The sequence below is a fragment of the Vicia villosa genome, linkage group LG4 (assembly GCF_029867415.1).
Source record: "Vicia villosa cultivar HV-30 ecotype Madison, WI linkage group LG4, Vvil1.0, whole genome shotgun sequence".
In the NCBI taxonomy this organism is placed as follows: domain Eukaryota; kingdom Viridiplantae; phylum Streptophyta; class Magnoliopsida; order Fabales; family Fabaceae; genus Vicia; species Vicia villosa.
Genome location: NC_081183.1, coordinates 184,354,844 through 184,367,540, shown reverse-complemented (window position 1 = coordinate 184,367,540; position 12,697 = coordinate 184,354,844). Strand labels below are relative to the sequence as shown.

The window sequence follows — 12,697 nt, the reverse complement described above, 5'->3', positions numbered from 1 at the left end:
AAAATTACATTAGTAATAACAAACTCGATAGGGTATAAATATAATATTTATTATAATTAAAATAAAAAATAATTTTGATTATTTTAGTAAACAAAATTTATACAACTATCCTCACGATAGGTGAGTTACAATCATACAAATTAAGATTGATTATATTTTATTCAAAATAGACAAATTTGTATAATTGTATCCACGATAGGTGAGATTACAATTATACAATTTAAGCGGTATTATCTAGAATAAAACTCTCAAATTAATAAGATTTCAAATATACTCATAAGATTAAATTTTATTTATTTGAGTATATAACAAAAAATCAATTTATGATAATAAATAGAGTTTTAATTTTCACAATATTCTAGAAAAATAACAATTTTATATAAATGCATATTTTATTTTATTTTTTTTTTAAAAAAAGGAGTACAAAATATTAGTAACAATTTTCTCCTTATATGCATTATATAATACATCACAAAAATATTAAAAAATAATAATTAAATTATAACTAACCTCTTTGAAGAGAATGTGACATTCAACTTTGTCCGAGCAACCAATAAATTTTAATGACTTATAAGATATCAAAGTGTCATCTCAAATAATTCATAAATTAATAACAAATCATAATTTAACTTTATAAATAAAATTCTTAGAAATTTTATTTACTAGAATATGATTAAAATCAACTTATTGACACGTAATAGAAGAAAAAATATGTATCCAATAAAAAAAGAATACACACTAAACATTATTAACATTATATTTAATTAACAAAATTAATATAATATTATTGTAATATTAATGCCAATAAAGATTAATTCAAGAATGTTACCATTTTCTTTCATCTCAATACACTACGGTGGATTTGGAAAAACTTTAAAATTTCCTAAAATTATGCTATAAATTAGCATAGACTAACCGTCAATAAAATATGTGTATGTATCCAAATGGATTTCATAGTAGAATTATTAATTATAATAATAAAAACAAACCTTTTAAAAGGCTAGAATATTAAAGGATGATGGTCATATATTTAACAAAATACTAAAGCCACCTCGACGTCTTTTAAGTCTTAAAATTTCAAATAATGAAAGAGAGTATATTTTATAAACCTTCGCATTTAGCATGCACAAATAGATTTTACTATATTATATGAGTTGTATTCTTAATTCCGAAACAAGAAAGATGTTAGGATTCAATGATATTTATTTCATAAATATTCATCAATATCAAGTTTGGAAACAAATTATTAGAATTTTATGAAATTTATTTCACAAATATGCATCAATATCAAATTTGAAAAGAAATTAATCAATTCAAAAATTAATGTAACAAGGAAAGGGTATAATATAGAATAAAACTAATTTCCTTTATATCATGCCAAAAATAGGTATTAAATATAATTTTCATGTGCACGGCCAATTGAATTTCACCATGTACACAACAAGGTACATGCCCACCACCAATGCAGAATTATCTCTCATTCTTATTGGCGTGGCAGAACAATTTACTAAGCTCTTAAAATAATCTCAATTTCAAGCTTATATATCTCCATACCATAACTATTATTTAAAGAATTAGATTTACTTTTCATAACCCAAATATAAACTCTAGAATTGTAAACCCACTCTTAGAAAAGAAAGTTATTATTTCATAATTGAGAGAATAGAATAAACCATATATCAATTTTCAATTTCTATGTCATCATGAATCAGTAGTATTCAACAAAATAAAAGTTATACCTTTTTTTAATTTCGGCATAATAGTTAAACAAACAAAAAAAAAAAATTTTTAATTCATATAGACTAAAGCAGGCAAATGTGACTCCTTTTTAGGGCTTGGATTATCACGATGCAAATTAACAAGGCCCTTCATTTCAAAAATCAGTTGTGCAGCAAATAACAAAATATATTATATTTAAATAATCATTAAGCGGAGACATATGGATTGATCCTATCATTCAACCGATCAACGAAAATACAAAATGATATACATCCGATCATTCATACCATTCATATTCACATAAATAACTATAAAATGTATCTACGAGGCTCTGATACCAATTGATAGATATTAACTAAATATAGTAGACACAAATTATAGCATATTTGTAATATTACATAGTAATCAAGAATAATTAGAACGGTGTACCTTTTTTTTTTTTGGATTGATAGGCCTTTTGAATTGAGACATCGTCAAAGAGAATGAGTATGAGAGGATTACTACCCTCATTGCCGTTTAGGATTTTCACTGTATATTAATCGTCTAATGGGGCAACGCTTAAATAACTAAACGGTTGAGGGCAGAGACCTCTCATTGGGCTTAACTGAATGGTCCAACCCATCACGGTCCATTCAGGCACAAAGCCCAATCAAACAATCCATCAATAATTAGTGTTTAATAACATTTGACTATTATATAATTAATTAATAATTAATTATTTCAATCCATATTTGATTAATTAAATAATTAATCTAACAGTTATTGGTTGTTTGCTCTAATGATGAAGTTGAAGGGCTTATGGTTCACTTGTGAGATAATTTTAAGATGATGATATGTTTCGTTATCAAGTTTATAATTTTAAAGATGTTGTCATGTTTCCTCATGATAATTTTGATTTTGAATATATTAATTGGATAAAGGAATAATGGTTGGAGGATTATATTATCTTATACTATTTGTAACTATGTGAGTGTTAACTAAACGAATGAATGAATTTAAACTTGACAAATGAGAGTGAGAGACGTGTAATGTGAATCTAAACTTATAAATGAGAGTGAGATACCTGTAATGTGTTAACTATGCGAGTTTTTACTAATTGATTCATTAAAAATTAAATTAAACCATAGATATTTTAACAATAATGTATTTTTCTTATATTTAATAAGTTTAAAGGTAGTGCACTCCGTCTCCATAGATACATATCTTTTATTAGTTGATAGTGTAAAATTTTACAGCTGCACGTTGCTTTTTCCATATTTCATTCAAAAAATAAATTTTTCTATAATTTATTTATTTTCTAAATAAGTTTTAATAAAAAAATCAAAACCCTTCTAAACCCTTACGAATTTTGACCCAATTTGGTACCCGAACAAAACCATTTCTTCAATTTCAGAGTTTTCTCGCGCATCCATTTCACACTCTCAGCACCCGCTTCATTTCGAAACACACTCCAAAGTCCAAACATCAAACACCTTCTCTGCAAGCTACACCTGATAAAGCTAGAAAAATTCAAGATGCAGAGATTCAAAACTCTGCTACCACGAACTAGATTCTCTTCTCCCTCGCTTTTTTCTAATCGTCGAGCTTTCTCCGCTCAACCAGATTACGCCGAACGCAATGACGACGACGAAGATTCCCAAAACCAGGTCAATTTTCTCGTTCTTCACTTATCAATATCAAAATCATCATCACCGTTATTATTTAATCATATAACTTTTGTTTTTCGTTTTCAATTGATGATTTTGTTGTTTGGTTTAGATTTTGGTTGAAGGAAGAGCGAAATCGCGTACAGCTATTCTCAACAGGCCGTCTTCTCTTAACGCGCTCACTACTTCAATGGTACAGTCTTCCCCTGTTCCTTCTTGTTTATTTGTGCTTTTTGAGTTTATTTGTTTTTTATTTAAATAAACACCAAGTCATTTTGGATTTTCATAGGTTGCTAGGTTGAAGAGACTTTATGATTCGTGGGAAGAAAACTCTGATATTGGCTTTGTTCTAATGAAGGTATTATTATTACTCTCATTGTTTTCCCTCGACTGGGAATGTGATGATTCTATTATTCATGATATTATATAGTTTTTGATGTGATGTAGTTTTATAATTTTTGCAATATATCCATATTGGTATTTTATTTTTTTTTGATTATGTGTTTAATATTTTGAAGGGTAGTGGCAGCGCTTTCTGTTCTGGTGCAGATGTTGTTAGGTTGTATCACTCTCTCAATGAAGGTGTGTTGCATTTTAATCTTTTATTGATTAATTAACTTGTGCATTATGGTTTTTACTTTCAATCTTTCAAGATGATAGATTTAATTCATGCAAATAACTGTTATAAGTGAATAGATTTGTTAAGAGTCTTACATTGGAAAGAATGTGACTTGAAAATATGTTTATCAGCGGTGGGTAATCCTCACCCTACAAGCCAGTTTTGTAAGGTTTATTTAAGCGTAGGCCCAACCACAATTATAACCCTCACTTATAAACATATGTTAATGAGAGGAAAAAAAGGAGTGACATGACATATGAAAAATAGGATCCACGTGTGCCAAATTCTATACATAATGGAGGATTTTAAATACCAGTAAGAGCCACTGATATCGGGGTTTATAGTAACTGTAATAACATATATACTATATTAGTATACAGCCCAGATTCAGTCATATGTTTATCTGCAGTGGGTAATCCTCACCCTACAAGTCAGTTTTGTAAGGTTTAGTTAGGCTTAGGCCCAACCACAATTATAACCCTCACTTATAAACATATGTTAATGAGAGGAAAAAAAGGACAGTCATATGTTTATCTGCAGTGGGTAATCCTCACCCTACAAGTCAGTTTTGTAAGGTTTATAGAATCCACTCAGTCAATTATTATTCTATTCGGTCTATTCCTAGCTTGTAGATATTTCTTTCTGTAGCATTGGTGTCTAAGGATTTGGTATATCTATAGTGGCTGGCTGACTAATTCTCTGGGTCTCGCATGGCATCTTTCTTAGCTACCCTATGTTTATTTCCTTTTTCATCATTTCCTTTACAAAGACCATGGTTTATAACATTCCCATTTAACTCTAATTAACTAATATATTGCATGCTTGTGTTACATTACATCTCAAGAATACCTTACGATCCAAAGCTTGTGATTCATTAGGGGTCTTTCTTACTCTCCTGATCCCTTTAGTCGGTTCATCCCACATATTGGTATTAGAGTTTGACCTAACTCATCCTTACAAAACCGGTTGGTAAGGTGAGGAGTGTCCCTCTATATATACTCTTTCAATGCTCTATCTCCAACCAATGTGGGACTTTAGGATCTTCCTAATAATTGGTAGCACTTCTTTGTGCCTCCAAGAACCCTCAAACCATATAACTAATTCTCAAAATCATATTTTGACAATTTCTGTTCACTCTCCCTAAGGCACTTTCAGAATGAAGAACTTTTGCTAGGTAGTCAATCCATCTCTAGCTACGGCTTTGTAATTTGTGCAAAGCATTATATGTGATAAATAAGTTTCACCTTCTATTTTCTAAAGTTGGTATTAGGTATTGCAAAATCTAGTACTACAAATTTAGATTTTTTTTTATCCACTGCATTTGCTCCATTTAGATCATAACCCTATGCAAACCCTTGTATCCTCTAGATTCCCCCCTCACATGACCATACGATTACCTTCTAGACAAAAAGTTTCTCCTAATGCCATCTCTTGAACTAAACCTTCTGTTTCCCTCCAAAACTTTATCAAATGATGTTCATCCAATCTTGTGTGTGGTACATACATATACAGCAATAAGTTGGTTGGACCTTAATTTAGATAAACAATTCACTTAAGATATCCTTATTTCATAAATTATTTATAAATTATGCCCAGATGGGTTGCAGGCAAGGCAATCTAAGTAGGACTCTAATTAATTGTTAGTTCAGTTTTTCGATTTTTATTTCTTTTCATTTGCTTCATCAGCCAAGGCAAATCTTGCATTCATCTCTTTATAGTTGAATGGTGCTACTTTCACTTAAGATGTTTCTTACAGTCACAAATTATGACGTTTTTATGTTTATTATGAGCAGGAAAATCTGAAGAAGCTAAAGAGTTTTTTAAAACATTATATTCATTTGTATATCTTCAAGGGACATATCTTAAACCACATGTAAGTATTGGATCATTACCAAGAGTTTTGTTTAAGATGTACTTTGGATTGGAGACATACAAACTAAAATAAATTTTTGCGTGCTCCATTCCCAAGTGGATCAATTCGAAGTTGTTTGGTATTGCTAAGTGTTAAACACTGTATTACTCTTGTTTATCATAAGATTTAGATATCAAGCTAATAGTCTGATTCAGATTAAGGAAGTATTTTCTTAGAGATAAATGCATGATTATCGTGCCTCCAAATATTGATTTGTTTTCAATGGGGGAATTCTTTCAATTTCATTTCCTCTGAAGAAATGGGTAAGCAAGTGCTACCCATTGTAAGTTCTATGCAGTTAAGTCAGCTTCCATGCAATATATCTTAGAGCTGGCTATGAAAACGCTCCCATGGTCTTGACCTGTCCTCTTCAATTGCATTTTGCTTTATATTGCCATTTTAGCTGTATGGATCTGGCTTTGTTAAGAGCCATTATCTGATTTGACAAATCCTGTTACCTCTAATTTGTGTTATACTGTATTTTCTACCCAACTTTCAATGTGGTCTATCTCCGTTTTTTTTGCCTTCCATATTTTGCTTTATTCTGCCAGTTTAGTTGTATGCCTTTGTTAAATACCATTGTCTGATCTGACAAATACTGTTACCTCCAATTTGTATTGTTGTTTCCATTCAACTTTCAAAGTGTATCTTCATTTTTTTGGCTTCCAAACTAAGAAGATATTCTTTTATTCATATATTGCGTATTTTGTATGTGCATTGGACGAATAGAAACTGGTAGTTCATTTAATTATGGCCGAATATTGATGTTCAACAACGCTGCAACCTTTTCTTTTGTTCTGGAGGCCAAACACAATGCAAGAGTAAAACTATAATAGTATCCGAATCATATGGCGGCTTACACCTTGTCTACACAATAATTTTCCCAGAGAAGCTATTGTATTCAATATTGAAACAATTGTATGAACAAACCATACCCACCTGATTGGGGAGAATTTTCAGTAGATTAATGGTACCTCTATCATATTGCACACATGAGAGCAAAAAAAGAGTAGATAATCACTTTTTTTTGTAACAGCTTGGCTCCATCATTGGGTTCAATCTCGACCATGGAACTGGGCTACCATAGTTGTTACTAGATCTTCTCAACCCTGCTTGGTGTGTTTTTTGCCTTAGGTGGGATGCAAACCTTGTAACTTGGGAAGCTCGATTGGTAGTGGGGTTCCATTAATCTTTGTACTTGTCCCCAAGGTACAAGGTTTGAATCCCATGGAGGGCAAAAACTCTCCAAGATGGGATGAGAAGATTTATAGCAGTTATGGGCCTAGCCTCGTGGTCAAGTTTGAACCAAGTGGAGGAGCCGGGCTGTCACAAAAAACAAAGTCTGAATTGAAATTTTCTCAAAATAAATTTAATTTTTAAATAAGATGAAACTTCAAAAATACTTTAACCCATTTTTTAGTATTTAAAGCAACTGGCAAGTTGATAAGGCTACTAAGTTTATTCATATCGGCATTAGTTTGTGTTTATACTGTATTTTAAGAATTATATAGCTGCATAATACCAAATTGCTCTTTTATTTTCCGGTTTTTTTATTTTTGTAAAAGTTTTTCAGAACATATATGAAGATTTTATGGGATTTTTTGCAGGTTTCTATTTTGAATGGTAGGACAATGGGTTGTGGATCTGGAATTTCTCTTCCAGGGATGTTCCGTGTGGTGACTGATAAAACTGTATGTGATTTCTTCATATGCTCAACTGAAACTTTTTCAGTAATATTTTATTTGTTCATCTCAAGTAAATTCTGGAAACTATGCATTGTGTAAACTTTGCAGATTTTTTCCCACCCAGAGGCTCAAATAGGCTTCCATCCTGATGCTGGAGCTTCTTACCTTTTGTCTCGTCTACCCGGCTACTTAGGTAATGTCAATTTTTGAATGCTACTTGAGCACTGACCTCCTGCATAACCCTAGTGATACTCCCGAACATTTTTTAAGGAAGAAAAAAAACTTGGTTCATAAGTTATAAACTAATCCTCAATTTCTTCACAAAACTATGAAAAACACAATTTGTAAAAAAAAAATCTGAAGACATTTAGGAATTTTTTTCGTGTAAAGGAGCTTGATTCCTTTCTTGAAAACAGTTGTTAAATTCCTTGAAAGTTTTCAGTCATTTTTGTCTAATTTATCCCAGAATGGCAATGATTGAAATTTCCAAACCTTCCGGTCTCTGGCGTGCTAAACATTAGAAACTCCATGCTCCAACAGGAAACAAGAATGAATGTTGTTATTTAAAGATTACCAGAGAAATTAGAAAGTAATACCCATAGCTCTTGTTCAACTGCACAGTACTAAGAAGATAAGCAGATGTTCCTTATTGCTTCCATGATACTGATTAACAATAACACGCTCCTTTCTCAAATTTATAATTGTTAGAGCATGATGGCTGAACTTTTAGCTACATTATCATGAGTATTGGTTCTGAGGCATTTCTACCATTTTTTTCATAATTGAGGCATTTCTACCTTGTAAATTCAACTGGGAATATTCTCAGCTGAAAATGTTTTATACATATAACTGGCTGGTAACAAATCCTTTTGACAATTTCATGATGATTAATTATAGCTTTTTTAAAAAAAATCCTTTTTGAATTACAATTCCTGATCGGGTTAGAAGTCATGGAACAGGCCTACAATTACACTCTACATAAAATTCTCTTACAATTTCTGTTAGAATTGAAATGGATTAAACTGAATTCCAAAAGCTAGCTAAACTGGAAAGGATTGCCCAACTCAACGTGAGTAATATTTTTGGCTATATACCCAACCAAATTGTGGTCTTTAGCACATGCTCTTATGGCCTGAACTGGATGTTTTGAGTGTGACATTTCCAGGATGACATTTGTAGGCAGCCCAATATCGGTTATGGAATGGCCCTTATAGGCCAAAACCGTATTATAATTAAGAATTTATTGGGTCTAATTAAATTGGTAAAGCTAGTTTAATGGAGCAGAATTGCCCAAGTCTTTGTTGGAAGTATTTTTCCATATACCAGATGTGGGACCTGAACATTTTCCACTCTGGCTGTCTAACTCTCGAGTTCACTCAGAATCGCACAAGGTTTTGCCTTGTGCATCACATTCAAGTTCACTAGATTAACAGATCGTTTCTATGTGAACTTGGATCAACTTGCATAAAGTCAATAGTTTGAAGATGATTGAATGAGTCTCAACATGAACTTGTCCGTATTGGCGATGAACATTGTCTCAAGTCATAACTTTATAGCTCCTAAGATAGCGGAGCTGCGAACCAGACAGAAAACATGAACTAAGGCATTGCTGCAAGGTTGAATCCTAGTTCTGTTGTGCTGAATCTAACTCTGTTGAGGGAAACCAAGCCCTATCATCCTTCACTCTTTAGATTTTGAGCATTATGATTTCTCAATTTGACCGTCGGTTTCAAGCTTGTTGTGCTTGTTGTGCGTTTTTAGCCATGAGCATATAAAGGTGGTTTGTGTATTTGTCTATCAAATTTAAGGATTTCACCTATTTTGAATCAGGTCGGGTTGGATGCAGTCTGGTCTAGTACTGTATTGTTTTGCAAAATATTTAAATTTCATTTGTGTGGTTTGTTTTTCCTACCAACTAAAATAGTTTTAGATGCTATGATAGATGATATGAACATTATTTTTTTACTGAGTAAAATTTTATGAGTTTATGAGATTATTGAGTTTCTGAAGTTTACGTAGACTATTGAGTTTGACAACCTTGCAAACATTCTTGTAGGTTGTCTCTTGATGTGAAATGCCAAACTAAATATTAACAGTCCTAAAGTTAAATGATCCAATCTCCATACTAGATTTCCAGTATTCTTTGATGCACCTCTAAGTTTGCCTTACAGGTGAAATGCCGAACTAAATATTAACAGTCCTAAGGTTAAATGATCCAATCTCCATACTAGATTTCCAGTATTCTTTGATGCACCTCTAAGTTTGCCTTACCTTCAGCAACCCATTCCTTTGCATAGAATAATAGCCTATGTTCCTCAACAAAGAAAGTTTCAACTGAGTACTTATAGAGTTATATAACCCACTCGTGTACTCAATAGTGTCCATTGTAAACAGTAAACCAGAAAATGATGCATATAAGGATAATTATTTTATATTTTGCTATGCAGGGGAATACTTGGCCCTTACAGGAGATAAGCTTAATGGTGTAGAAATGATTGCCTGCCGCCTAGCTACGCATTATTCACTGAATGCAGTATGTTCTTCGCTTCTTCTCTTTGTTCTTGTAACTTTTTGTACCGTCTTTGTTGGTCAGTTATCTGTTTCTTACATAATTTGGCTTCTCCTGAAGAGGCTTGCTTGGCTTGAAGAACGCCTTGGTAAACTGGTCACAGACGATCCATCTATTGTAGAGGCATCCCTTTCACAATATGCTGATCTCGTTTATCCTGAGAGAGACGGCATCCTTCACAAGTAATGTTGCATCAACACACCCTTATTTTCTTTCTATGACTTTTATCTGACAGTTTCATCATATCCCTGTTATATCCTATGGATCACAAGCTTATGTTTTAACCCATTGAGAAATTCTACTATCTTAGATGTTATTTCTGATTTGCTGTTCTAGTAGAACTGAAACAACAATTTTTTTTTTAAAATGTCATTAGTCATTGCACATTTTACTATCTGAAGATAGATCCACAATATGTTGGCACGATTGCCATCTTTTTCTGCTTCTGAGTGTTATTCTTATTTTTCCTCAGGATTGATATTATAGATAGATGTTTCAGTCACGATACAGTCGAGGAAATCGTTGAAGCTTTGGTAAGCATATGAAAAAAATTCATATCTAGATCTGCAATGAAATGCAATATGGAGGGAGACCATCTTTAATTTATTGTATAGCTACTGCTGGTCTGATATATCTTTGCCATCTTGATCTTCTAAAATTGTTTTTTTAAAACATAATTTCTGGAAGCAGTTATTTTGTGTAAATTTATTCAAAATTATTCGTAAGTTGTCAAAATTGAAGTTGTAAATCTGTAGAAGCTGTGACTGTTTTCTTAGTTTCTATCGAGTGTCATGACTTGTCTGTAGCAGCTTACCTGAAACCACATTAATATTATCAAAAATGGAAGAGCTGATCTTTAGCTATGTATCCGTCTCCAGTTGAGAGAGGGAATATTTCTAACACCACTCCAACATAAAAAATAATGACAAGAATAGGCAGTGGACGAATCCTTTTGGGGTTTTAGCAGAAGAAAAGCACTTAGTATTGATAATATCTTTATTGACAGCTAATACAACACTGAGAGTATTTGATGAAAAGCTACCCTAAAACTGTGTCTTCATATCCTTCCCCAATCAGGTCATATTTTGTTAGAATAAACAGGTTTGGGGCATTATTGGTATTTTCTATCATTTGAGGCTTACGTTATCCACTCTTTGATAGTATTGCTTTCCTTCAAAATGAAATATTATTGTATCAGGAGAAAGAGGCAGCTGATTCTTTAGATCAATGGTGTTTGACAACGCTCAGGAAACTAAGAGAAGCCTCCCCATTGAGCTTGAAAGTTATTTTACAATCTGTGAGTTGAATCTCCCTTGCATGTTTGTTTATTTCCCATTTTCAAGATGTCTTTTTCTGTTTCCTTGACCTCTTCTACTGAATTTAGATTCGGGAAGGTAGATTTGAAACTCTTGATCAATGTCTTGTTCGTGAGTATCGCGTATCTGTTCGGGCAATTTCCAAGCAGGTTTCCTCTGATTTCACTGAGGTAATGATTTTTCCTTCCATCTTTTCCATAAAGAACAACTGAAATGTGTTTTTTTATGATTTCTCTTGACTTGTCCTTCATGCAGGGTGTTCGAGCACGAATGGTTGATAAGGATTTTGCACCCAAGGTATCTATCGTCCAAGAATCTATAAACATCCATAAACTCAGTAATACACACTTTTTCTCTTAGAAATTATCTGAAGCGTTTTATTCATAAATTTGCAGTGGGATCCACCTAGTTTAAAAGATGTATCAGAGGACATGGTTGACCATTATTTCTCTCCGTTTGACGAATTTGAGCCTGAACTGGTGCTGCCTACAGCATTGAGAGAACCTTACATGTGAAACAGGCACACCTCCCATCAATGTTTGTCACTAGCAAGAGTTAGCAAGGGCGCCAAATAAGTCTAATTTGTTTTCCAATTTAATTGAACATAATTTTTCGCATATCCTTGTTGTAATAGCTGAAAAAATGCAGAAGTTGCACTTTTAATTTAGGCGGGGAGGGGTTTTTACATTATTCCCTGGCTTTTATGTAGATTTATCCAATTTGCCAAGTTTTTGGTTCTATGTTTTTCTAACAAATTTCTTCTGCTTAAGATTGATCAAGAATTCTTAAACTTCTCATGATTTACGCATTCAATTTTTTCTCCTTCAGTTTGAACTCAACTCTGGAGTATATGGCTCAAATGAGATTATCTTAAGTTAAAAGATACCCAAAAACCTAACAAAACAGTGTCACAGCTATCACAATCGCTGAGTTTGACATGGCAGTGTTCCAACACCCACGGTTCCTGGCTATCACAGCTTGTCACGTATCGTGCAGTCCTCTAGTGCTGATCCCTCAAATAAGTGATGATGGTTAAAAGCGTACTCTTTTAATTAAAATAATACACAATTTTTAAGAATAAGTTTCTACATTTAACTCAACACGTACCTTTAGGACACATTTTAGCATTATCCAATTAAAAAAATTACTTATTTGAGAGAGAAAAGACAAAAAAGGTTATGCTAGTGAAGAACATGAAATGTAACAGACAAACAATCTATGAAGCACGGAC

At 32.6% G+C, this 12,697-nt stretch overlaps 1 protein-coding gene across 1 annotated transcript; it reads left to right on the top strand.

Moving 5' to 3' along the window:
* The first annotated feature begins 3,071 nt into the window (after positions 1–3,071).
* On the top strand, positions 3,072–12,235 carry LOC131596327 (small ribosomal subunit protein mS47). The gene is made up of 14 exons (XM_058868948.1): positions 3,072–3,365; positions 3,478–3,558; positions 3,655–3,723; positions 3,884–3,947; positions 5,778–5,857; positions 7,504–7,587; positions 7,690–7,774; positions 10,029–10,114; positions 10,211–10,332; positions 10,623–10,683; positions 11,349–11,447; positions 11,535–11,636; positions 11,722–11,763; positions 11,862–12,235. Exons 1-14 carry the CDS (start codon positions 3,234–3,236, stop codon positions 11,979–11,981), a joined length of 1,227 nt encoding a protein of 408 aa, XP_058724931.1. The 5' UTR covers positions 3,072–3,233; the 3' UTR covers positions 11,982–12,235.
* Positions 12,236–12,697: the final 462 nt, after the last annotated feature.